At 56.2% G+C, this 27,016-nt stretch overlaps 1 protein-coding gene across 4 annotated transcripts in view; it reads right to left on the minus strand.

The window, feature by feature from the left end:
- Nucleotides 1-548: 548 nt before the first annotated feature.
- IQSEC3 (IQ motif and Sec7 domain ArfGEF 3) overlaps nt 549-27,016 on the minus strand; it is a 104,626-nt gene continuing 78,158 nt past the window's right edge. For 2 of the 4 annotated variants that reach the window (XR_014145552.1, XR_014145554.1), the window contains 10 exons: nt 21,694-21,816; nt 21,063-21,229; nt 15,787-15,926; nt 14,510-14,635; nt 12,667-12,766; nt 12,329-12,490; nt 9,741-9,833; nt 7,442-7,491; nt 6,379-7,355; nt 4,039-4,125 (listed from right to left, as the gene is read on the minus strand). Coding sequence is in view for 1 of the 4 variants with exons in the window: in XM_081821014.1 (XP_081677140.1) it covers nt 3,691-4,125; nt 7,442-7,491; nt 9,741-9,833; nt 12,329-12,490; nt 12,667-12,766; nt 14,510-14,635; nt 15,787-15,926; nt 21,063-21,229; nt 21,694-21,816 (1,396 nt within the window). In the remaining 3 variants the exon portion in view is untranslated. Of the gene's footprint in view, nt 4,126-6,378; nt 7,356-7,441; nt 7,492-9,740; nt 9,834-12,328; nt 12,491-12,666; nt 12,767-14,509; nt 14,636-15,786; nt 15,927-21,062; nt 21,230-21,693; nt 21,817-27,016 lie in introns of all 4 variants that reach the window. The other 2 variants (XR_014145553.1, XM_081821014.1) reach the window with 2 other exon arrangements.

Below are 27,016 nucleotides of genomic sequence, written 5' to 3' on the forward strand. Positions count from 1 at the left end.
GGGCTGATGATCAAACGTGGTCACTGGGGCCTGGGGCCCCCAACCTGCCCCCACTCTCCATGGCAGGAGGCCAAGCAGGGCAGATGGGGTCCTGACCCCTCACCTCCCACTCTGCTGGGATGCACACTGACGGTCGTGGGGTTTCCTCCCTCTAACGCGGCCCCGGTCTCCGCTGTTAGCAGCTCTCTTACCTGGCTAAGAGGTGCGCGTGCGCGCGTGTGTGCGTGTGCGTGCAGGTGTGTGGTGGTGGTGTTGGTGGGGTCAGCTCCCTGGCCCTGCGCCCCCAGCTCTGACCCATCCGACGACCCCCCCCACACACACACCTAAGTCTCCTCTATCTCAGATGGGGCTTCCTAAGCGTGTCCCATGGTGGCACGGAGGCACCTCATCTTGGGGTCAGGGGGACACCACTGCGGCCAGGGAGAGCGGCCTGGCGGTCCAGCTGAGGGCCGCACAACATCCTCTGCCTTCGGACTCTGGCCAACTAGATGCTTGGACTCAAGGTAAGACCTCCCTCTGAGACAACGAAAGAAACGGAACTGGAGCAATTTGCTCAAGTGACATATTTCAATATAATCTCTACAACTCTATGAATTGAACAGATAAAATACCTCTGGGCTATCTTGTTACAAAATATTTGCCATTTGGATTCGTCGCTGGGTGCAACCACCCTGCCTTTTCCTAGACAGCTTTCTCTCCAACAGGGTGAAGGGGCAGATGCGGGGGGCGGGCGGAGTGCAGCAGGAAAGTCTGCACGGCAGGACACGGGGACAGATGGACAAATGGCTACCAGGGAAGCCTATTGGACACAAGGAGACATACTGGCAGGCTATGGGGGAACAGGTGCGGTGGGGGGGGGTAGCCAGGGGCCCAGGGCTGATCAATAGGTGTGCTGTCGGAGACAGGTGGGCTTCCAGCTCGCGCTCCCGGGGCAGGGTCTTGCTCCAGCTCTAGCTGGGGACTAGCCCAAAACCGTGTGGGAAAGCTAGTTACCGTCCTTACTCCTGCTTCTGGAGTTGGGGCCATATGGATACCACTGAGAAGGGGGCCCAGGTCCTCTAAAGTAAGGCCTAGAGAGTTGATCTGGCGGGCCCACCCCGGGGTCACAGGGCTGTACCCAGGATGCGGTGTCGGGGGGCCCAGTCAGCACTCCGCTGCCCCCCACTGCCTTGGGGAGCAGGGAGCCCAAGTGCAGCTCCGGCCGGGCCCTCCGGGGAGGAGCGGTGGAGTGGTGGGGTCAGCTCCCTGGCCCTGCGCCCCCAGCTCTGACCCATCCGATGACCCAGGACTTTGGGGATGAGGCTCTAGGGACAGGGACAGAGGTGGGTCCCAACCTTAGCCTTCTGGCTGGTCAGAGGAGGTCAGTTAGAGACAGTGGGGACTCTGGTTTTCCCGACAGTGAGGGGGGCCATCAGGGCTTAAAAACCTCTCACCGCTCAGGCTTGGCTCCATGTGCTGCTGACCCCAGGCTGGTCTGCCTCCTAGACCAGGCCTCCCTGTGCTGCCTGTGGGGCCCAGGGAAGCCACCCCAGTGACAGGCGGTAAGCCCCTACCTGGGGAAAGGGCCCTGAGACGCCTGAGCGTCTGGGTCCTCAGAGACAGTGCCGGCCCTAAGACTTCCACTGGGCCTGACCTGGAGAGTCAGGGCCACAGCAGAGGTGGGAGGGAGGGCCAGGTTGGCGTGCCCATCAACAGGGAGGAGGGCACTTTCCAACCAGAAGCACTGTGTGAGCAGGTGACAGGGGCCTGACAGTTGGGACTGTGGCCTGTCTCAGTGGCGGGCCCTGGCACTCATGGTCCCCACCAGTGAGCACACTTAGTCATCTCAGAGCTCCCATTCCTTCCTAAGGCAGCCTCCCTGCCGCCCGGCGTAACTACCGCTCTCTTCCGGCGTGGCCCCCCATTCGAGATTCATCCACCCCCGCCCCGAGTGCCCCCCGACTCCTGCTATCTAGGCCTGCACTTTTAAAGGGCGATCCCTGCCTTGGCCAAGGGCATCGGAGGTGGCTGAATCTGTGCGCTCCATCTGTCAGCCGCGCTGTTCCGAACGGCTGTGACTGGAGCCACCTGTTAGAGGGAAGGCACAGGGGAGGGGTCAGGGCAACAAGGACAGGAGATCAGCTGGGCAGCCACCGTGGGAGGAGGTGGCAAATTGGTCACAAGTTATGGAAACCGGGCTGACAAAGAGCCAGAAATAAACTCACTGGCTGACATCATATGACGTCTGGGTGACTGCTGCAGACACACACATTCGAAACTAGGTCATCTGGAACCTCTGAGAGTGGGGGAGGATTCCGCGCCTCCTAGCTGGCTCAGGGCACTCCCTTTGGGGCATGGGGTAGGCAGCAGGGAGAAGCAGACTCACTTTAGACCTGGCCACTGTTCACTTCCATCTCTTGGCAGGCTTTGAAAATGGGCTCCAAGGGGGAGGGGATCCTAACGAAGGACAGCAATGAGCTCTTGGCACAGGCCTGGAGAGTCCAGCCTGGTCTGGGACAGACACTTCCTGAGAGGGCTGGGATCGGGGCAGGCCGCGGTAGAGCCCGAGGGCTTTGAGGCCGGGCTGCCTGGGCTCCGCTGGGCCTCATAAAAGCGGACGCTCGGATTCTGGTGGTCCCTGGGGAGCTCAGCGAGCCCGCTTGGCTCTCCTGTGCAACCGTGAGGGTGTAGGGCTCTTTCAGCCATGCCAGCAGGAGGCAGGTCTGGCGCCTTCCTGGAGGAGGCGCGGGGAGCGGGATTTAAAGGCTGATGGGCTCGTTGGAGATGGCAGCAGGAGGAATGCCTGTCATTCAAGAGGGAACCCTGCCTTGGGTCCGATTCCTACCTCTGCTGGCTGTATCTGTCCCTGGGCAGATCGCCAGCACTTCTCCCTGTGTCGGCTCCCACGCTGGAAGAGCCTGGTTTGTATGTGTGTGTTTAAGTCTACACCCTCTGCACTTCACATTGGCTGGGGAATATCTGGGGCTAGAGAACTAAGAAACTCTTTTAAAAGGTGCATCTTGTGGATATATGACCTCACGATTCCGCAGCTCTGCTGACGTGCTCTGGAGAGAGCGGAGAGTGGTCCCCCTTTCCCTCTTAAGTTTCTCAGAACTTTCCTGCAGTCTGAGAAGCCCTGGACAGGCAGGGCCCAGCTCCTGAGAAAGCGGGAGAAGGCCCTGGCAGGAGGGGGAGGATGTGGCCAGGACAGCCAACATCCCTGGGGGTGGAGGATCAGCCTCGGGAGATGGCTGGGCTTAGGGGCTGCAGCAGAGAAAGCCTCCCACCCCTCGCATTACCCACCCGGCCTGAGGCCTGGGGCCTGACGGACTCAGGGCCAGGAAGCTGGTTAGGCCCTCGGCTCCTGCTTGCTTCGGTCCATGGTCCAAGTGGCCAGAGTGGTGGCAGGAGGAAGAGGAGGCCTGGACGTGCCTTGCTGTGTCGGGCCCCAGGAGAGTGAGGTGGGATCTCCAGATTAGGGAGAGGGGTGCTCGGACAAGGGAAGCATGTTGGGGCGAGGTGAAACCCAGGTGCCAGGGACTGAGGCTCTCTTTCCAAAACGATGGTGCTCAGTGACCAGGAGTGCATCGTGCCAGGCGTGGGGAGCAGCAAGCGAAGGGGCGGTTGGGGCTGCTGGCTGTAGCTGAGCCCCCCCGCCCCCGGCGGCCAGCCCTCCCAGGGACATGAGCGCGGGGTTGGGCGGGGCAGAGTCTACACCAGGCTCCTGGAGCCGCTGGAGTAGCGGCGCTGGGGCAGCAGGGACCCGGGCGGGCAGTACTGGTGGGGGTGGTTGTAGGGGGGTGGGGGCGGGGGCAGCGGAGGCTGGTGCATGGCCCTGCCCGGGGAGCCCGGGCCACCCCGGGGTGTGGAGCCACAGGGGTCGGAGGAGGACGAGGCGTAGCAGGAGAGGGCCTGGCCCAGCAGGGGCTCCATGCGGGCCAAGCAGGGCTTGTCCAGCACAATGACCTTGACAATCTGCTGGCACTGCACCAGGGTCCCAGGGGGCGTGGGTGGCAGCTGCGGCAGCGGCGGGGGCTGCTCCCTCAGGGGGCTAGGCTGCGGGTCTGGCCATGGCGCCGGCGCTCCCCTCTCGGCCCCCAGCCCGGGGCTGTGCTGAGACGTTTGAAGCCTGTTGTGAATTGACACCTAGTTTAGAAACAGCCAGAGAAGCGTGAAATGTTACAGGACTAATTCCCAGCTGCTAGGACTGGCTACCCTGAGCCTCCCTTCCCAGCCCTGTCTCGTCTCCTGTGCCCCTCGGCTGCTCCGAGCCCTCCCCTTGAGCCGCCAGCCGCTTCCGCACGGGCCTGGAGGAACCCCGGCTGCCGAATAGAAGTGCCAGCCCGGGTGTGGTCGGGGGGAGGGGGAAGCCTCGGCTCTCAGGCCTGGCTCCTCACCTGTGAGATGGACACCTGGCCCAGTGGCCCCTAGGACTCTGCAGGCCTCTGCAGCCACATCTCACAGGTAAACCTCTCTCCACGCCCCTCTCTACCAACCTCTGAGCTTGGAAAAGAGGGTAATGATCTTTGCCGTCTCCCTGCCTCCCCGGGCTGTGGTGAGGACAAACGGACACCAGACACAGGGATGGTCGATCATCTTTGAGCCTCGCAAGCCCCCTCCTCCCTTTGTTAAAGGAGAAGCTTCCCTGGCGCCCAAACAGAGAATGCCCTGGACCCCTGAAGGGGCCATCTGGACCTACCCTATCCTCCTAGATTTCCCCAAGGCCAAAACCATGAATCTGAAAGCAGCCCAGACGGCCAAGGCCAGAGCTCAGTCCTCAGCTGCCTTTCTGGGCCAGGCTTCATCCTGGTTAAATTTGTCCCACTGCCGGAGGGGGTACCCAGAAAGGACTCTAATCTTTACGCCCTCCCTCGACCCATGGAGGTCACTGTGAACAAGCCCGGCCTCCTCTTGCTAACAGGGGGAGGTTGAGGAAATGCGAGGAAGGGAGCTAGAGCCTTTGGTGGGGGGGGTGGATGTGTTTAGTTCTTCACCCTTCAGCTCCCAAGGCTATAGGTATGACATGCCACAGTCCCCTTCTAACACCTGGCCCTCTGCAGTGGCTGAGACCCTTCACTCTGAGGATGCATCTTACTGTCTTTGGGCACCACCACCCAGGACGGGTTGCTCAGAGCACAGAGGGGGACGTCGAGGCTGCAGGGAAGGGGCCTTGATTGCCAAGTCTAGACCAAGATGCCCAGCTCAAAACTATCTCGGAGCCCTACACCAGCAGATCCTAACCCTATTCCTTGGCAGAAGGTGCAATTTCCTGGACCCCCCTTCTGGGCCTGTGCACCCCCCATGGGCTGCTTCCCTCTCCACAGTCCCCCAAACCCCGGTTCTGTCTGCCCCTTCAATATCCACAAACCCTGCTGTGCTCAGCACACTGGAGGCTTTCCTCTTCACTCTCAACCTCCAGCCTTGGCAGCATTTTCTAGGCTGAGATCCACACCCCCCCAATCAAATGAAGGAGCCCCCCAGTCCCTCAGTGCCCTGCTGAGACACAGAGCAGGCAGAAGGCATAGCTGGGGCCCACCTTGCCCTTGGGGAGCCCTCTGTGGCCCTCACTCTGGCAGAAGGCCTCTGCCTACCGCTGCTGGAGGCAACCGGCTCCTTTCCCCACCTGCATGTATTCTGAGTTATTCCCCAGGAGAAAAGGGGCCTAGACAGTGGGGGCAGGCCTTCTGTTCCCCCAGATTTTACAGCTAACGTCTAGCTGCCCTAGTCCAGACCCACTGGACTTCTTTCTCCTCCTCCCTACCTGCACCCCTCCCCAGTGCAGCCCACAGCTCTTGGCTCATCTTCCCCTCCTCATCGCCTCTTGCTTTCTGATCCCCCGCCCCTCCCACTGACTGCACCTCCCTCCTCTTCACCCCAGCCTGGATCCCTTATCTTTAATGGTCCATAAGTGAGAAGCAGAAAGTGACAGCCAAACATTCATTCTGACCCCCTTCTCACCTCCCTGCTAATGAAAGAATGGAAAGAGGGAGAGAGAAGGTGAAGAGAGAGAGAGGATGGATCATGAGTAGCAGGTCAGAACAGCTCAGAGAAGATGGAGAAGCGCCTGCCAGAGGGGCTCGGCCAGGCAGTGCCGGAGAGAAGGCAGAGGACAAGAGAGCTTAGGGTCTAGCTGAGAGCCTGGGGGCAGCGAGGCTGGCAGGGCCCCGGGGCTAGCTGGGGTTGGCAGCCTTGCAGATAGCCACATGGCCCTCTGGCAGGGTGGGAGGGGAGGACCGGCCATCAGATCGCTTGTGCGCCCTAGGTAGGCCAGGCTAAGGCAGGGCAGAGCTGGGAGAACAAACTGGACGGCTGGGAGCTTTGTGTGTTTATCTGCAAGGCTAGAGAATGGGCAGCTGCAAGAAGATGGGGAGAAGAGGGGGCAGGGGATGGAATACCCACCCTGGGGGCTTGTCAGCTGCTGGGGCAGGAAGCTCTTCCGTGTAAAGGTGCCTCCTCCAGACACAGGTGTGTGGGGGGTGGGGGGCCATGGGAAAAGAGGGAAGAAACTGGGCTTCCCTGGGGTATCCTGGTGGGCAGGCTCCTCCCTCCCTCCCTCTAAGTGGGGGCTCCTCCAGCTTGGGGTGGGGCTGGGAAAGGAGGTGTCTGTGTGTGAGAAGCTAGTCGTCCCTAGAGGCCTGGCAGAGGAGTGGGGGAGGGGGGCTCACTGGGGTGGGAGGGGAGCAGTGGGGGAGGGCTGTGGCCCAGTGAAGCTTATAGGGGCCACTGAATGTGCCCCCAGGTGACACTTGGGAGCTTGGCAAGGACTAACTGCTGCGGCTCCCTCCCCAGCCTCTCCCTATGTGGCTTGGGGTTGGGGTATCCCCCTCCCAGTCGACAGTCTTCAGACACGTCTGCACTCCCCCCAGGGAAATCCCTAAGCTCTGCCTCACTGGCTCTGGCATACACCCCAGGGAGGAGCTCCCAGCGCTCAACTGCCCCCTGTCTCAGTTCTCCGACTGCCCCAAGAGGGGCAGGGAGGGCAGGGTCCGAGCCCGAAGTGGTCCCTGGGGCTGGACTCAAGGGGTGAGTGTCCGGAGGGGCCCAGGCTCCCTGCTATGGAGGACAGATGCACCAGGGGGGAAGGGACTGGTGGCTTCCCTGATAGGGCACGCATGAGGGGATCAGTGAGCAGTGTGCTGGGGGCGTGGGTTGGGGGGCTCTGGGCGAGGCGGCTCTGGAGGCGCCATGGGCATCATGTGCAGGTGTCAGCCCGGGAGCTCGGCCTCGGAGGGCACGCGGCTGGGGGATGGGCAGAAAGAGCTGTGGCTTAATTAGGCGCTGGGACAGTGGCATTACCCATGCTAGCAGTAACGTTTAATTGTATCTCTTGAAATTGGTAAAATGGTGAGTCGGGCTGGGGAGGCATTGATTAATACCTGAGAAGAGAAACAACAGAGACAATGAGAAGAAGGACAAGCGGGGGCTCGGAAGCACTCACCTGGGCAACCAGGCCTCCACTTACCTCCACCGTGCTCTCCGCCGGCTTCTCCCCCAGCGCGGCTTCCCTTTTGGCTTTGAATGCAAAGAGCACAGGGCTCACTCTCTACCCGGCCCAATACAAATCCCTGCCTCGCCAACCACCGCCCCCCTGCTCTGGCCCCGATACCAAGCATCCTTGCAGTTAGCCGGTGTGGACAGAAGACTCTGGGTACCAGGCCACTCCTGACTGGGACGCAGCCCCCGGGGCGGTGGACCAAAAGGCGGAGCCCAGTTCTGCCCCTTGGTAGCTGTGTGACCTTGGGCATGCAGACTAGAAGATCTCCGAGGGTTTTTAAGGGAGCACTGCTGAGTCTCGTTTACCCACAGTCAAAGCCTCCCCGTTAGGGACAGTGAAAGTCGGTTTTGAGGGGCCACTGGTTCTTGGCTCCCAGACACACAAGGAGGCTCTGCTGTTAACCTGTCCCTTTCAACCACAGGCTCCCTGAGAGAGGGCCCGTGTTCTTATCCCTGCTACTCAGCTCCCTGGCAGGGATTCAGCGAACTGAGGCCCGTAGAGCACTCACCACAGGGCCTGGCATGGGAAGCGTGGCTGTGTGACGCTAGGGGACTGGCTTGGCACAGCACCAGGGAGCCCGCGGACCTCCAGGGACAGCGTGGTGGGGTGTCTCCTCCAGGGACAGTCACTCCTGGCTGCCACCCTCACCCTCAGCAGGCCTCCCAGAGCCCCTCTGACTGCTCACACACTGTGTGCACGCGTGCGTGTGTGCATGTTGTGCACACGCATGCGCTCACATGTGCGCAAGTTCCCTTGCTGTGCTCATCCCTCTGCTTTCTGTAGCACAAGGGGGAGCTATGCCATTGTTTGGGACTGAGGAGAACCCCACCGGGGAGGTGACTGATGGACCAGGCCCTGGAGACATGCATCCTGGCCTGACCAGGGGGTGCAGCTTCCAAAAGAGGCAAGCTGGGCTGCAGAGTGGGGTGGGATGTCAAATAATTAATCACAGCTGAGGTTTGGCTCCGGAGTTTACACAGCTGTGCAAACAAGTAGTGACCTGTGTACTGTGACCTGATAGAAATGAAGGGGCCGGCTGGAAAATCAGGCAGGGTGGAGAATTATGAATGCATGATGGCAGGTCAAAACCTCACGTGGAAGATGACATCACAGTGAGAACCTCCGTGCAGCTAAAGGAGCCCCAGGTCTTGCTGGGAAAAGGAGTCGCGTCTCCTAGCTGAGTGACTGAGTGCTGGGATGCCGTCTGTCCCAGCATCACGGTGTCATGGCTGTCACCGAGGGCTGGGGGGCCAGCATGAAACCCACCCAAGTGTCTCGGCTCAAGCTGCTGTCTTGCTGGAAGCCTGGTCTTCTAGTGCTTAGCAGGGAGCACACAGCAAGCACTCCATAAGTGTTTGTTAAATGTAAGAATAAATGGCTGAATTAATTAATCAGCGAACAGTTCGGGATGGTTTACTAGGGGTCTGTTGGGATGGGAGTTAATTCTCATGACATCTCTCCCTCTATTTTTATTTGGGATCGCAGAATGGGGGTAGGGGTGACTCTTCCCATGCTCCCTGCGAGGGGTGGGTGGGGGTGGGGGGTGAGGCGAGGGCCAAGAGGTAGAAAGTAGGAAGATGTCAGTGGGAGAAAGGAAGCAGGTCTAGAGAACATGGCCAGAGGTGATACAAAATCTGAAACTGGCTTGATTTGTCTGGAGTGAATAAGTCAATTTGAAGAAACCATTTGGGAAAGTGGGTTTGAAGGTTTATCTGGATTTTGGGGTGGGCTGACTCTGGCCTGGAGCACTTGTGGCTCATTAGGGAAAAGACTTGACTGGCAGATCAAGATTTCCAGACCCTTCTGGCCACCCTCCTTACCGGGCTCCCATCTGTAGGCAGCAGTTTTTCTCATGCTGTTTCTCTTTACTATACCTCTCACCACCACCCACCCCCGCCCCGTGAACCCCAGCAGTCCCCGGGGAGCCTGGGTGCAGGGTGGGTGGGGTAGGAGGCTCCCCGACTGGGGCCAGGGTGTCTGGGCTCTTGGCCCAACTCCTCCAGGGGGGACAGTGACATTTCACAGGAACCCAGGGCCTTAGGGCAGCATGTAAATGGACACGTTCTTCTCTCACCGTCCTCCTCACTCCCACTACTAAGGCCTGTGAGATTAGCCTGGAGCCCTGAGCAGAAAGAAGTGACCATGGGAATGAGCACTTCCCAGTTCCCCAGGAACCCAAGGCTGGGGGCAGAGAGTGGCTTCCATGTGGGCCCAGGGCCATCCCAGGCCTGGGGTCTGGGACCCTGGAGGGGAACCAGGGGCTCACCTGTAGGCGATCCTTGCTTCAACTGCGGGTCCACCTGCGCCCCGCTGGACTTGAAGGAGAGCGCCTTTGCTCCCTGCTGCTTCTCCAGCTCCCCTAGAAGACAGAGAGGAAGCTAGCCTCAACCACGGTGAGATGGGAGAGGAGTGAGGAGGGAGCAGGAAGGGGGCGCTCCCTGACACATGCTCTAACACGTGGTCTGAGTCTGGAACCCACTTCTCGGCAAGTTAGAGACCTGCTAGAACCTCAGTTTCTTCATCTGTCTGTGGGGATGCTAACAGCTGCCCGAAGGTCAGAGAGGCAACAGAAGAGGCGAAGCGGAGGGCGGCGGGCGGCCTGCGTTTGAATCCCAGTTCTGGGACTTCTTAGCTGTGTGGTTTTGGGCAAGTTACTTAACCTCTCCGTGCCTCATGTGAGGGGACAGCAGTGTCCACTTCCAAGTGTTGTTAAGAGGATTACACGAGGAAATGCACCAAAGCCCTTTAGAAGGAGGCCCAGCTTATGGCAAGTGCTCAGTAAATACTAGTTTTTATGACAACGTGGACGAATCACGTGGCACAGCGGACCTCGGTGAGGGCTGGTGACGGCAGGTGGCGGCCAGCCTGTGCACCTTGCATCGGGCAAGACAGAGCCCACCCACCCGGCTGAGCTCCCCCGGGGAGGAGATTCCTCGCCTGAGCCCACAAGCCCAGGGCATCCGCCTTGTCCTCGACCTTGATTCCTCTCACTAGACCGTAAGCCTGTTCCAGGAATGATTAAATCACTCATTCAGTGTCTTTTCCAGGAGACATAACTCAGGTTCCTTTTATTAAAGCCGCGCCTGTGGATCCCATTTTCTGTGTCTCTTGTTGTCTATAATCCAGGGACACTGGACTGCAAACCTCCAAACCAGCACAGTTTGTCCTGACTGCCTGAATCACACCATCAGTCAATACTTCATACTTTCCCTGAGCAGAGGGCCGTCCCTCCCTGGAGAGGGGCTGCTTGGCTTCGGAGAAATTAGCATCCTAATTACAAGCAAGGAGTCTGAGGAACTTGGCGCAAATCTTGTGTGGTCACTGACTGTATGAACTTGGACGACTTCCTTCAGCTCTGTTAGACTCACTTCCCTGATTTGTAAAATGAGGACGATCCTACCTGCCTCGTGGACAGTTGTGGCAAGGATTAGATAATAGAAGAGCCATCTGTAACATTTTGACAATGACCAAAGTGACCTTTCAGGATGTGTCCTTGAGAAGGTTCAAGATCCGCAGCCAAGGTGGCATCTCCGAGCCTCCGGTCCCGCCGCGGAGCTCAAGCACGCCAGCAGAGTGCAGCAGGGGAATTTACACCCCCACCCTGCCTCCCGAGCCGCTACTGAGCCCTACGGTCTGGTCTGCTCGGCTTCTGTTTCGACCTGATTGAGCTGTTTCCTTACACGGAATCTCTTTTGTCAATGTCAGAGTAGGAAGTACAGGAACCTCAGAAGCAGACCTAAATGCAAGTGTCACGTCTGCTTCTAAGACGCACGACGTTAAACACAGCCCGTAACTTCCCTGAGGCTGGTCTGTAGACTGGGCACAAGCACCACCTTGCAGCCTCACTGTGGGTGCTGCAGACAAACTGTCTGGCACATAGTGGGTGCTCTAAAAAACGCTGATTAAAAAGCCCCGCCCTGTCCTATTGGTGCCCTGCCTCAAAAGTCCCCCTGCCTTTCCTATTGCCTAATGGTTTTATATTAATTGAGAAGCACTTTTCCACGAAGTGACCATAGAAGGCAGACCCGAAATCTGTTTGCTCTTCTAGTTTCTGAATCCACAGTTATTCAGTTTCCCGTGAAAGGCAATCTGAAGCCACGGGCGATGCTAAAGCAGGAAAAGCTGGCGAGTGGGCACGGGTTTTGGGCCAGCCCTGCTCTATTCCTCAACCACCAAGTTAACTGGCAAACCGCCTGCCCCTCCAAAGAGGCCCACGTAGTTTCTAAAATGCCTGAATTGGGACACTCAGGAATCCAGGCCTTCCTTAGAGGAACCAAAAGACGACTCCTAGATGAGGGATAGTCAAAAAACCAGGCTGGACTCTTCAAAAAGACCATATCATGAAAAAATAAAGTGGGGGGACGATTCGAGATGAAAAGAGATGAACGAAATGAAGCAGCCAGATGTAAGGTGTGCGTCTGACTGGGTCCAGAGGGAGGGGCTGACCCAGGAGTCCGGTGGGAAGAGGGGCGCCCGGGTGCACAGACCGTTGAGGTTGGCATGCCTGCCTTGCTCGGCTGGCTCGGCTGCGCTGGTCAGACACAGCTGGGTCCTCTGTTCCAAGGGGCCCGCACGCAGCTCCACAGCCCGGCTGGGTGTGCACACAGGTGTGCATGCTCTAGCGCCCCCACTTTGGTTGTGAAGAAACACGAACAGCAGCGGCACCCACATGGGCCGTGATGGCGCAGTGGGGCTGGGGGAGGGCTTGGGATGGATGGCAGGAGGGGCCTCGGCTCACCCCACACTCACTCCAGAGTGGGGCAAGGAGTCAGACTTGTGCCACAAACAGCCTCCGTTCCCTGCTGACGGGGAGCCCACCTGCCCACCCCGCCGTGTGGCGCCCCGCGGCCTTACACTCTATCCGGATCTGCTCCAGCTCTGTAACCTCAGCGATGGACTCCTTCAGATCCTCCACAAACTTCTGCATCTCGTCCGAGCCCAGGGCACAGAAGTGCAGCACCTGCTTCTTCTCAGAGCCCGAGAGTGGGGTCACCAGCGTGATGCCGTGAGAGTAATCTGGAAAGCAGACCCCAGGTCCCCGTGGCCATGAGCAGTGGCAGGTGAGGCTAGAGCCAGCCCAGTGGGGAGAGTGGCTGGGGCCTTTGGGGTGCTTGCCCCCTCCCCTTCCCTCCAGCCTCCAACTTTCCCCCCAAACTGCCTCTTCCACGTCTCCGGGTCCGAGGGAGACTTACACTCATTCTCAAAAAGATGGAACTGCATGCCCAGCAGGCCGACTGACTTGCAGAAGGTATAGGTGGAGGAGCTCTTCTTCTTCGGGCAAAGTTTCAGAATCTGTTCAAGAGAGGGAGAGAGACATGCACTGATGGTGCACACGTGTGTGCATGCACTCGGATGCATGAACACGCAGGGACACTGGGGAACACACAAGTACATACAAAATGTGAACACACGTGCACACTTGTATACTTAGGATACATTCACACACATTTATATGCACACACACATACACACATTGATATATATGTGTATGCAACACATACACACTCATGTATATGCATGCATATAAATACACACTATATCAAAATATGGGTGTTTTTAACTGCATAAAACCCCTCCGTGGCTCTTCCCACCGAACTTAGAAGAAGCCAGTCCACACTTCCTGCCTCCCCCAGTTTGGTCCGTGCCTCACTCTGGCTTTATGCTGGAGCCCTGCTGTCCTCTTTTCCATGGCCTGAATTGGGTGAGCTCAGTCCCCCTGCAGGCCCTTTGCACATGTTAGCCCCGGTCCACAACCCTCCCTGCAGCTTTTTGCATGGCTGGGTTACTCTCATGAGAGAGAGAGAGAGAGAGAGAGGGGGAGAGAGAGAGAGAGAGAGAGAGAGCCCTGCCCTCGCTGCTCCGGAGGAAGCCCCTTCAGGGTGTAAACCAGTGGGTCAATCCATAAAGCATAATAAGCAGAAAAAAACCAATGTGGAGGAAGAGATGAATAAGGTAATTCCTGAAACTGGTGAGTGTTTTAAAGAACATGAAATAGGGTAAGGAAGAGAAGGTGACTGGGCAGGCTACCTGCCGAGGTGCACGGGGAGGGCTTCTGGGAGGAGGTGATGTTTGAATTGAGACCTGAATGAAGAGAGGGAGGTGGCCGGGCAAAGTCTGGGGGTTGGCAGCAAGAACAAAGGTCTGAGATGGAAGGATCCTGGCCCGTGGGACGCTGCCTGTGGGGTCAGGGCGCCTGCGCAGACAAGCAGGGGAGCGGAGGGAAGGGAGAGGAGGCCAGGGATCCAGGAGGTCCCAGGTCAGGGACTGTGGACTTCCTTTGCCCAGCTTGGGAAGTGTGGCAGACACACAGCCTGATGTGCACTCTAGAAGGATCACTCTGCTGCTCTGTGGAAGGTGGACCTCAGAGGTGGATCATTAGATGTGGGATGATTTTAGAGGGAGCTCGATGTGACTCATGGATAGAGAGGATGTGGGGTACTAGGGAAAGACAGAAACCCAATCTTGTCCACCACCGTTTCCCCACACTTACAAAAATGCCTAGTACATAGTTGACACTCATTAAATATTGTGCAATGGACACCTATTTCACAGAGCTAAGAATGAGTACCCCCAACCCCGCCACACACGCACACGTGCACACACACATGCACACACACGTGCACACGCATGTGCACACACCCCTGGGCCCCAGGCAGCGCACACCCCACTCTGGCTCACTGTCCCTCCCTGGCTGTGGGGCGTGAAGCACACCCTATACTCTTCCTGCCCCAGGTTTTCTGTAATGTGGGAGAGGCACATGATCTGGGATCTGGTTCATTTCCTTCATGACTGCGGAACCACAAACAAATCAGTTAGTCCCTGCGAGCCTCAGCTTCATAACTTATAAAGTAGGAATGATCGTATCTGCCTGAGCAACCTCACCTCCCTGCCTCCAGGATGTGAAAGTGCCACAGAAAGAGGTAAATAGCTATAGCATTCTGAAGGAGGTCTCTGGGGCCCTCCTCACCCCTCCCCGGGGTCAGGGCTAAGGCTGAGCGGGGCAGCAGGTGGCCCCGGCCTGGCCAGTCCACTCACCACCAGCAGGTCGTTGAAGAGGAACACTTCCCTCTGATGTGCGGCCTGTTTCTGCAGCTTGTTCACATCGGTCACCTCGAAGAGCCGGCTGCAGCAGACCAGGCGGCGGTGGGGCACGGACAGCACCTGGAGCAGAGGCGTGGCAATTGAAAACAGCTTCCGGATTGTGTAAATATGGCTGCCGTCAACCCCTTTCTGCCCAAGACCTTCTGGAGGGCCCCCACGACCCAAGCTGCGGCCTGCAGGGTGGCTCCTCTATCCCCTTCTCTCCTGCACACCACATCCAAGTGTGCCAGAGGGAGGGGACGGCGGGGATGCCTCGGATCTGCTGCGTGTAGAACAATTTACTGCAGTGACACCTGCAAACCAGATAGATGCTGAGACCTCAGCAATCGGGGCGCTTGGGTGGCTTAGTTGGTTAAGGGTCTGCCTTCAGCTCAGGTCATGACCCCAGGGTCCTGGGATCAAGCCCCACATCAGGCTCCTACTCAGCGGGGAGTCTGCTTCTCCCTCTCCTGCTCCCCCTGCCTGTGCTCTCTCTCTCTGACAAATAAATAAATAAAATCTTAAAAAAAAAAAAAAAAAAGACCTCAGCAATCAAGGCTCTGGGCAGAAAAGGGCCATCCCCGCACAGAGGAGCCCAGTGCAGAGCTCAGACAACATCCCCATACTGCTTCTTGGGTCAGCAATTTAGGGAGGAGAAACTGGAAACAAATACCAGAACCCACTCTACATCCTTTATATTTATGGCATAAAGAGCCTCTGCTGACATATGAGTAGTAAACTATAGAGCATCATTGCCCTCTTGGACCATATTGACTGTGACATAGGTCATAACTAAGGGGCGCCCAGTGGTTGGGACACCACAGTCTAGAAGGCTCTTCAGCTTCTTTCCTGTCTTCTATTCAGTAGGACCATCCAGGAAAGCCCAGTATCCAGCCCATCCTTAGTCTCCCCATCTGGCCATCCTGACACTTCAACCCTAGACTATAGGGCAATCTTTCCCAACACCTCACCTCAGGCTCTGCTGCTGTGGTGGCCAGTAGCCATGAGGAAATGAGGCAAGGGGAAACAGAGGGTGCAGTGGATGGCACATAGTGGGGACTCAATCACTAGGAAGTGAGCAAATAATGGAAAAGTGTTTCTGAAAGGGAAGGAGGAGAATGGAAGGAGATGTCACATGGGAGACAAAAGGAGGTGCGACGTGGGGGGCTTGGCAGCCATGGGAGAGGAAGCAACCCCCATGGGGTGAGCGCTGTTCTGTGGTAGGCACTTACTGTCTTCATGCCCACGATAGACTTCTCCACCTTGGTGACATACGTGACATGGTCCTCATTGGACTTGAGCTCCTTCTGCTGTATCCTTTCATAGATGCCTACCACCAGCTCCCTGGGGATGTCAGCACCGTCATCCACACCTACCAGCATGGAATGGGAAGGGGAGGCCAGGGAGGCAGGGGAGGGGGGAGGCCAGGGAGGCGGGGGGTAGGGAGGGAGGTGTTAGAGGCCTGGAGCCAGAGAGGGGAAGCCCCTACCAGACTGAGGCCCCTCAAGGGTGGCCTTGATTTTGCCCTATCCCTGTTCCAAAGCCTTCAATGACTGGCTCCCCATACCTATTGAATTAAGGACACACTCCTTAGCCAGGCAACAGAACTACTATAATAGGGCCCAACACACATCGCCGCAGCCTCATCTCCTGCTGTTCCATAATCAGAACCTCCACTCCCCCCTCCCACCTCTTCCCTCATCCCCAAATACAGCCTCCATTATCCTGCTCAGTGCCTTCTTCTTATCCTCCATGTATTTGTCTACCTCCACCCCACTCCCTGTGCCCCGCATGAGAGTCTCTTGAAAGCTGATGTTCTATCTTGTTCTCTCTTGGATCTCCTCCCTCTTGGACCCTCTGCACCCCTCCACAAGGGAGCATGGTGCTCAATGATTACTTGCTGCATGTATGACATGATTCTTCCATCACTGGGAGTGTGGGGGGTGGTGGGTAGACATTAGGTGAAGAGGAACCGGACAGCCTCCTGTGGCAATGCAAAAGTAAGGAGCCCTTACTCCCATCTCCTACTTCATAGTCATAACACTCTGGTAACAAAAAAATACTAGCAGGAAATTGACCAACACGGAAACAGATTTCTTTAGGAGGTAGAAAGAGAGGCAATAAAAAATTTCTTCTTTCTACCTTTTCTAAATCTTTTTTCAATGACTATATGCTTCTCTTATAAGAGAGAAAACTGGAAAATAAAGCAACTTTGGCAAGTGTCCTCAGAGGAGATTTCCTAACTTAGTGAGAGGACATTATACCTTCTACGAGCAACTCCTTGTACCCACCCTGTTTCTTCCACATCTGATCTTGGTTCTTCAAGTCAGGCACATTAGCCGTGCAGCACCCCTGGGGTGCTGGGGGCAATAAAGAGCAGGGACCAAGACTTAACACACAGAGGCTCTCAGCTGAAGATGGCAGGTCGCACACCTCTGCTCCTCCTCAATATTCTGGCCAAAGGGAGTTTTTTCAAGAGGGCGGGGAAGAAACAATGGCGCCATGTGACCTGTGAAGTGGACGAATGAGCAGATGGATTGGCAAACCTGAGAGAGTGGAACGTGAAGCCAGCAGAGAGGTTACAAGCCACTCAACACATCACAGAACCACCAAAGGGCTCTGGAACGGGTGGCAACAGGAATCCCTGAAAGTGGAGGTAAAGTTGGGCTGGACACAGGAAAATAGGTTGATCATCAGTCTAAAAAGCATTTAGATCTCCCTGTCCCTTCCTCCACTCCAGCAGCCAAATGAGGGTTAGTCCTCTGGAAGAGGTGAGCTGGGAACTCTGGGGTGGGGGACCCCAAGCCCAGCCAAAGGTGGGAGTCTGTGCTGAAAACTGGGGCATGAGGTTGATGTTTATGTATTAAGAGACCCTCTCAGTCCTATTGACCCAGAAGATCTTAGAACGTTAGCAGCCAGACTCCTACCCTCTGGGTAACAGATTGGACATTTCTTTTCTGAGTAATCAACAGGCACAAGAGAAAAATCTAAAGATGCTGCAGTAGGGGTCCCTCAGTGACAGAGCTCAACTAAATCACCCTATGAGGAAGCCCACTGGTCAGCACCCCCCACCCATACTCACAGTTTTTAATCAGCCTTTTAGTTCACTCTTAAATATGAGAGAACAACCAAGTTTCATCATGTATATATGGAAAGTCTATAACACAAAAGAGAAAGAAGTATGGGGAAGCAGAAAAAGGAAGCCAGAAGAAATAAAAACAAGCAGGGAGAAACTGAAATAAATAAATACCAACAGAGATATGTAAGAAGATACCACATCTATAAAACAAGACTAAAATGTTACAAAGGAGAAACATTTTGAGAACAAAAGTGTTCTTGAAAATGAAAAATATGACAGCAGAAATTAAACCTTAGGAGGAAACTTGCAAGGCATCTTTAAGAAAGTCCAACAAGAAGACAAAGATGGCAAATAGAAAGCTGTAAAAATTAGAAGATCAAACTAGGAGATCTAACATCCAAATAATAAGAGTTCCAGAAAGTACAGAGAAAACGAAGGGGGTTGATGATCAAATACAATATTTAAGAAAACTTCCCACAATCGGAGGACATGTTTCTAGGCTGAAGGATCAACCCAGCACTGGCACAAGAGATGATAAAAGAACCAAAAAGAAACTCACCAGTTTGAAAAGCTATCTGCACCCCCATGTCCACTGAGCATTACAACAACTAAGATGTGGGAGAATTGAAAGATGAATGGATATAGAGGATGTGACACATACATAAAATGGAATATGAGTCATAAAAGAGAATGAAATCTTGCTGTTTACAACAGCATTGGTGGACCTAGAAGGTACTATGCTAAGTGAAACAAGTCAGAAAGAGAAAGAAAAACACCATATGATTTCACTTATATGTGGACTCTAAATACGAAACAAAAGAGCAGACAAAACAAAAATAGAAACAGACTCATAAATACAGAGAACAAACTGTTGGTTGCCAGAGGGGAGGTGGGTTGGGGGTGGGCAAAATAGGTGAAGGGGATTAGGAGGTACAAACTTCCAGTTAAAAATAAATTAAATCATGGCGATATAATGTACAGCATAGGAAATAGAGTCAATAACATTGTAGTAACTTTGTATGGTGACAGATGGTAACTAGACTCCTTTCCCAGTGTATAAAAACCACTCTGTTGTACACCTGAAACTAACAGGATGTCAATTATACTTCAACTGAAAAAAGAACCAGAACGAGGTGGAACATCATGAAAACTTAGAACACAAAGGACAAAGAGAAGAGCCTGTAAATTTTCAGAGAGAGAGAAAAATTAATATGCAAAAGGTGAGGAATTGGAACGACAGAGCAGCACCATCGTTAAAAGACAACGGAGCAATGCCTTCAGAATTCTGAGTCCCTGTTTCCAATCTGGAATTCTCTTCCAAGTCAAACGCCCAATCAAGAGTGAAGGTAGTTGGGACGCCTGGATGGCTCAGTTGGTTAAGCAGCTGGCTTTGGCTCAGGTCATGATCCCAGGGTCCTTGGATGGGTCCCGCATCAGGCTCCTTGCTCAGCGGGGAGCCTGCTTCTCCTTCTCCCTCTGCCCCTCCTCCTGTTTGTGTTCCCTCTCTCTCTCTCTGACAAATAAATAAAAAAACTTAAAAAAAAAAAAAGAGTGAAGGTAGAAAATGATATATTCAGACACACAGGTTCTCAGAACGTTTGCCACCAGTGTACCTTTTCTATGGAAGTGAATTAAAAATGAGCAAGCCATGAAATCTAGGATACAGGGACCGAACACGGGAGCAAAGAGGAGGCCCCCAAATGATGGGGGACAGTATCCCAGGCCGATTGCTGTGTGCTGGCCCAGTAACCCGTCCAGATCAGAGCAGAGTTAGAGGCTCCAGGAGGGAGACTCCAAGAAGACCTCCCGGGGGCTCCATGTGTTGAGAGGAACGTGACACTTAGGGTGGGGAGTTTGGAGAGGAATCAATAGCGGGTACCTAGAGAGCTAAGCTAAGGGACAAAGAACGTAAGTGCTAACTTCACTCCAAGGAAAGCAGAAATAGAAAGGGTCTGTCATCATGACATACTTCAAGACTCAGCTTTGGACTGTGTTTACATCTTAATAACATAAACACAGTGTAGTTTTAGCGGGGGCGGGCCAGGCAAGGTGGATGAAAAAGAGCTAATCCTTATATTCTACTCTAGGAAACTGCTATGGTCTGAATGTTTGTGGCCCCCTCCCCCATGCATATGTTGAAATCCTAACCCCCAAATGGATGGTATGAGGAGACGGGGCCTTTAGAAATTGCAGAAGTCATAAAGATAGAGCCTCATGAGTAGGATTAGTGTCGTATAAAAAAACCAAAAACCCACAGAGCTCCCCACCCCTTCCGCCACGTGAGCACACAGCCGGAAGGGCCCCTCCAGAACCAGGAAGCGGGCTCTCACCAGACACGGACTGTGCCAGGGCCTTGACGTTGGGCGGCCTAGCCGGTCGAGCTGTGTGAAATAAATGTCTGTTGTTTAGAAGCTACCCAGTCTGTGGTATTTTGTTACGGCAGCCTGAACGGATTGAGACAGAAGTAAATAATACTTAAAATTAAAAAAATGATCAAGTCGCAGTGTATAAAAGAAACCGAAGTGTGTGTACTATTTAATCCCACCCATATGAAGTTCAAGAACTGGCACAACTCGTCAGCGGGGATGGCAGGTCAGAAGAGCTGGCCCTCGGGCAGGGGTACTGAATGGGTCTAACATCCTGTTAGTTTCAGGTGTACAACGGAGTGGTTTTTACACACTGGGAAATACGTCTAGTTACCACCATGATCACACACGTGTATATGAACATAAGCATTCATCAAGCTCTCAGATTGATACGCCTTACAGTTGGATTTTATACTAACTAGAAAAAATGCGTAAGAAAAGCAGCCGAAGCACGTTGTTTAGTGCTAGAGAAGAAACACAAGAAACAGCAAAACAAAGTTGAGAGTGGTTGCGTCTGAGGAAGGAGAGTGGTGACGGGGGCAGGGATGAACTTTTTTTGGAGTAAGCCTTGTAGAATTATTTGACTTTATTAAATTATGTGCATGTATAGCTTCGATTTCTTAAATGCTAGGAAAGAAAAGAACCCTGTTGAGCACATATCCCATCCTGCCACCTTTGTTCTGATCCCTGCCAGGGGCTGTACTATGTCCTTTAGGAAAGGGCTTGGCTGGTCAGTGCCAAGGCGTTGTCTGCAAGGCTCCCATAAATGGACCCAAGACCTAAACGCCTCCAGACGTCGTGCAGTGGGAAGGGCTGGTACACCTTGGCACCAGCCGCGGCGCCCGCACCTAGAGGTCAACCCATGGAGGACATTCCGGGGAGGGCAAGGGCTACGGCCCGACGTCTAGGGGAGGGGTAATGGCTCCTGGAAACTGCCCAGATGCCTGGCACGCAAGCAGCTTTCCCAGACAGCAGCGTCCCGCGCCCTTGGCAGCCCAGAATTAACGCTGAACAGAACGGCGCCCAAGCCCTGGCCTCGCCCCGCCTCACCCCTCCTCCTCACCTCGCAGGTTTCGGATAAAGTCCTCCAGCATCATCTTGCGGTCAGGCTTGATGTTGGGGCTGTACATGTCGGTGTTGAGGAGGATGATGGCAAAGGCGAGGATGAAGATGGTGTCGGGGTTGTGGAATTGTTGGACCACCTCGGGGTTACACATGCAGTAGCGCTGGCTGTGGTGGGGACACAGAGAGGGGTGCCGCGTGAGGCCCTCTCTCCCCTCCCTGAGCTCCAGAGATCGGGGGCTGTCGGGGCCCATATGCTGGCTCTCCGAGGGCGTCGGGTCCCTAATGATGGCTGTGTGCCCTGTAGCCTGGTCCTCTTCCCGGCTGAGGGGACGGGGAAGGTGCCACACAGCCATGGAGCCCGTCACCTTGCTTGGATGAGGGATGAGGGAGATGCCTGCAGTCCACTTGGAGGGCCCAGCGCTGCTCCAGCTTAGCGAGCTCCAGGGCTCCTGTCCCTTTTCTTCCCTTCCTTCCTTTCCACCCAGCCTACCACCCCTGCCGCCCCACCAGGAGGGCTTCTCCCCAGCCCCAGGCTGACCCCCCGCCCCAGCATCTCCGGTCCCCCGTGCCCCAGGCGTGTGTTTTGAGGGCTGGGTGAGGGGAGGGGGTGCTACAGAAGGGGGTCCTACCTGAAGGCCTCTATGAGCCGCTCCACCTTCTGGGCCTCCCCCTGCACGCGGATGTGCGCCTGGAACTTCCGCAGGGCCTCGTCCAGCTCCATGCTGGAGAAGTCCATCTCGTCCACCACGCAGCTGGGGGCAGGTGAGGCGGAGGGGTCTTGAGGAGAGGTTGGCCCCTAAACCTCCCTCAACCCGACACAGCTGAGGAGTAGGGTGCAAGGTGCACCCTCCCTCCCGCCGTGGGCTGCCTGCCCTGGTGGATGGGGGAGGGACTTGGGTCCCTGTGACCACCCAGGAGGGGACTAACTTGGGCCTCCTAGACCAAATCACCCCCGGGGCTCTCCCTTGAATAACCCCAGAGGGCCCTCCCTCACAGCGTCCTTCCTCTAACGCAATAGCCCCGTGAGGCAGATGGCTGACTGACGTCTCCACTGCACAACTAAGAACCTGAGGCCCAGAGAGGCCGGGGGGCTGTCCAGGGCTGCACAGCCGGAGGATGGCTGATCTTCCGCCTCCAGAGACCAGGTCCTTTCCTCTCAGCCTCAGAGGGTCTCAGAGTCAGACAAAGGCTTGACATAAGGATGAGAACGCTACACTCTTCTGCCCTTGGTAGGAGTCTGTCCGTCTCCCTAGTTTCTCGTTCCCACTTGGGCTTCCCGGTGCCTGAAAGCTTCTCCGGTACCAGCCCTCGGTTCTGCCTCAGGCAGGATGGGAGAGGAGCGGGCTCATCCTAATCTCCCTTGCAGCCCAGGAGCCCTGAGCTCTCAGGGAAGCTGTGGCCTCTGAAAAGCAAATGACAAATCAGCTTCACATGGGAGGGCACTGTGTGACAAACACGGCGGGATTCTGAGCCTGGGCCTACCACTGCATTTTTGTGACTTTCAGTCAAGACTCATCTTTTAGAGCCTCAGGTTCTCTCTCTGAGAAGGAACGAGGCCAGAGTCCTGCTCCCCAAGGGCCCCTACACCTCTGAAATGTCACCTCTAGCCCTGGAGAGTCTGCATCTGAATGTCCCCCTTCAGTGAGTGGGGCGAGGTCGGGGACACATTCCAGTGACCTGCAGGTGGCAGTGTCATTCCTCTAGCCTGACCTGCTCCTGGGGCCCCTTCTTGCCACGGGCTCTGGGGCCAGGCCCCTCCCAGCCCCTACCTCCCGCTGCCTCACCCTCCTCTGGGGTGCCCTGGCCCTAGGGCGCGAGCAGTGGGCAGGAGCCCAGGCCTGGCCAAGCAGCAGCCCTGAGTGGCTGAGAACTGCAGAAGCTCACACGTGCCGACAGCCTCTCGGCGCTGATTTCCCCCCTTTCTGCACCTGTGCTGTCACCCGGTCTCCTCTCTCCTGGTCCTTTTGTAGCCAGTCTCATGGTGCCCGCTGCGGAGAGCAGCCCCTCTGCCTCCACAGCCCTGGCCTTTGCTGCCACAGGGTCACAACCCCGGGCAGCTGAGGCCTGGTCGCTGCCCGCTTCCCTGCCCAAAAAGGCGAGGCGAGCTCCAGGCTCGAGCCCAGCGTGTGGCTCAGGGCCCAGCACCCTGGGGGACTCAGGCAACATTTGCCCAGTAACCGCGTGAGCAGAGGGACGAGCCCTGGACAGGACCCACTTCCTCCACACGATCGGTCCCTGTGCAGGGCCCACCACCTAGGAGACTCGGAGATCCAGACACAACCTTGGCTGTGATATCAATTTTTAGGAGAAAGCAAGGGGAGACACCCACACAGCCGTGGTCAGGGGCCTGGTGGCCTGTGGGCTCTCCCTCCCCCATTCCTTCCAGGGGGAACAGGGAGGAGAGGGCACCACTGAGACTTCTAGGAAGGGGAGGCTGGGAGCCGTCCTTGGCTCGCAAGGACAGGGGAGATGGCCATCTCTGGGCTGGGAGCCCATCCATGGCTTGGTCACACCCAGCCTTCTGGCAGGCTTGTCTGCCTGGCTAGTGAGTGAGAGGGTGGCGCTGGGGGAGGCCGAGGCAAGAATGTGGCCCGAGGATGACAACTGGAATTTCAGTGTCTGGCCATTTGAGACGGCAACTGGTGGTAGCAGCTTCCGGGTCCAGCCTGGGGAGAGGCCACTCTGATTTCCCAGCAGCGTGTCACCTCCTCCCTAGGCCCTCCCCACCTGGCAGGTGAGCCCTGAGAGCCACATCATGGGGCCCACATCCACGTGTCCCCTAGCCCAGCCCAGTCAGGAGTTATGAATCGTGCATGACTGACCCAGACAGCGAGGCCGTCAGAGGAGGTGAACCGCTGTGGTCCTGCAGCGAGGGGACCAGGAGCTAGAGCCAGGGAGGCAAAGACAGGGAGGGGGCCGGCATGGAGACAGTGAGAGACGCAGAGGATACAGAGTCAGGTGAGAAAGAGAGGACAAGGACAGAGAAGGCAAGACAGAAAAAGAGAGGCAAGGAGGTGAACGGGAGAAGAGAGAAAGACCCACAAAACGGGGGAGAGATGGAGACAGAGAACAAGAGACAGACAGAGACAGGGGAGAGACAGGGAAAGAGAGAGAGACAGACAGAGAAGAGAGCGGCGAAGGAGGGGTGGAAAAAGACAGGACATGGAGGTGGAGGAAAACACCACGGACTGGACTGGGGCGACACCTGCTCATCGCCGCCCCCACCTGACATGTCAAGGCCGCGGGGGAGGGCAGAGGGCCCCAGGCTGGCCCTTGGTGCCCCGGCCGGGCATCCAGCTGCTGCCCAGGACTTGCCCCATCAGTCTGTCCAGCCCACCGCTACGGGGCCCCTGCGTCCCTCCGAAGTGGCGCTCCCAGAGCCTCTGCTGTGCCTTCTGCCCCAGCGCTCTGAGGGGGTGGACGCCCGAGGCCCCAGGCCCCATGGCGGCGGGGGGAGAGGGGGCAGCCGAAGGAGGCAGTGCAGCAGCTGGGAGAAAGTGGGATCTGCTTGGCCAAGCACGATGGCCTAGTTTCCAGGCCTTCACTCAGGTGACGCACAGCCCGCTCCCTGGCTCGCTCGGGGCTTCGGCCGAAAGCTCCAGTAATGAGAGAGCCTGAGACGCAGCCAGGTGGAAATGCCAGCCTGCAGACTGGGGAGCACTGAGTAAATCGGTCACGGGCCATGGGGAGGAGGGAGGGCCGGGGGGAGGGCTTTGCAACAGGTCACCTGGGCCGTGGGGCGGGGCACGTCTACACCCCACATCCTCGAGGGCCCCTTGTAAGAGTTGTGAGACGGTTCGGTAAGATGCAGATGCCTGAGCCCCATCCCAGATCTACTGACTAGAATACGTGGAGGCGAGGCCTGGCGATCAGCATTTTCCACAAACTCTCTCGGCGATCCTTAAAACCTGAAGACCAATGGCTGAGCTGAGCGCCAGGGCAGGAGGGGGTCCAGCCCATGTGGAGGCTTTTAGACAAATGTGAATCCAGCAACTCACGGGCCACCAGGCAGCAGCTCCTGGGAGCATGCAGGTGCCCCTTCAGGCTGTCAGGGGCTGCTTTTGCAGGGGGAGCGGTGAGGGAGGGATGGGAGAGGTGGAGACGGATGCAGTGCCCCCTTCACACACACACACACACACACACGCACACACACGTGTGCGCTTATTTCCCGCCTGACTCCCTGAGGTTACTACCGGGGGCATCAGTGTCCTGGGGCTCTCAGATCCCGGGGCGGGGGGAATCTCAATGTGTTCTGCCAGACCCCCAGATGAAGGAAAGAAGCTGTGTTTGGTGGTGGTAGGGCATTACTATCCCCAAGAAGCCAAATGCCTTCCTCTCTGGAGAGCTGGGGTCTGGGCCAGGGGACCTGTCAGGACTGCCCCCCAGTGTCTGAGAAGGACCTGGAAGCAGAGAGGGCCCATAGGCAGCAGGAGACCACAGCATCATTCCTGGCTGGCTTTGGAAAACAGTCGGCAATGACTGGCTGCTTCTCTCCCTCACCCCAGGGGACCACATGGTGCCTTCCTGGTGGGGCCTGTGCCTCCCGGGGCAGCTGGCCAGGCCGAGGCTGTGCTCTCTCCTGACAAGCCTGCCCCTGCGGACCCTCCCCTCAGGGGCCTCGGCCATCCTGCAGTCGCCCAAACCCATGCCCCTCCTCTCAGCCTGACGCTTTTTTCTCTCCCGAAGGGCCAGCTCAACCTGCACGGCGAACTCTTCTCCCTCTCCTCTTCTCTCCCACGGCTTCTCTTATTTGCTGGGTCTACCATAAAATCGCCCCCTCCCCATTCTTCTTTGCCACCCCGGAATCCTTGTGGGGAGCAGACTGTTTGACAGTTTTCCAAATCCATCCTGCCGCCTCCACCCAGGACAGCCCATGGCTGTCTTTCCTCCTTGATCATCTTTAAGGTCAAAAACATCACACGTTTCCGGGTGGTCTTGTCAGGCGTATAATCTCCCCGTTTTGCAGAAGGCAAAACTGAGACTGCAAAGGGGCTTGCCCCATGCTTCCTGCTCTGGTGAGGCCTCTCCCCCCAGCGGGGCCCTCTCCACTCCAACAGGGGTCCAACCCCAGTGGGGGTCGCGCCCTCTGTGCTCACATTTACTAAGAACTGTTCTTAGGCTTCACTTGAGTGCGCCCAGACTTCATCTTCTCTCTCCATCCTGTGTGATGTTAACCATCATCCTGTTATTTTTTTATTGCATAAAAAGAAACAAGCTCACGAAAGGGCCAGTCCTTGGGGCGGGGTGGGGGGTGGGGGCTGCACACATCACATTTCCTGCTGGTATCTCCTGGGCTGGGCAAGCCCACTGCCTCCTTCCCCTCTCCGGGGACTGTGCTAATGTGTCTCTCCCTGGGGGTTGTTGTCTTATCCAGATGCCTGGCGGGAGCCTGTGGGGGGTCTGAAGGGGGGACAACTGGGCACAGTCATAGTCATGTGCCAGGAGCCCCTTCACTGTCAGCAGGCAACACAGAAGCTGCATGGCCATCCCTCAGTTTCAGAGCTGACCTGGGCACACAGAACCCACAACAGGGACCAATCCTCCATCTCCCCTCTTCTCCTCTCTGGTGCTTTCTCTGACCCCTGGTGGGGACTTTTTTCTTTCTCCCCTATTTGGAATAAGTGTCAAACAACACAGACACAGACCCTGTCTTGCTGAGAGACAAATGTGATACCCAGAGTCAAAAATTATTATTTCATTGTAATTGTTTCGAATCCTATGCAGGCAAAGGACAGGCTTCCATGAGAGGATAAAGGATGTATTTCATATTTCATATTGGGATGGTTGGAAAGGCCCCTTTGGGGACATGACATTGAGCTGAGACCTGAAAGATGCATAGGAGCTGACCAAGGGAAGGGGAGGGGTGGGGGAGAGCTTTCAGGCAATGGAGGGAAAGATATGCCAAGGCCCTTGGTAGGAAAGAACTTGCAAGAACCTAGAAAGGGTCAGTGA

The sequence above is a fragment of the Leptonychotes weddellii genome, chromosome 5 (genome assembly GCF_054177405.1).
Source record: "Leptonychotes weddellii isolate Sample4059 chromosome 5, ASM5417740v2, whole genome shotgun sequence".
In the NCBI taxonomy this organism is placed as follows: Eukaryota; Metazoa; Chordata; class Mammalia; order Carnivora; family Phocidae; genus Leptonychotes; species Leptonychotes weddellii.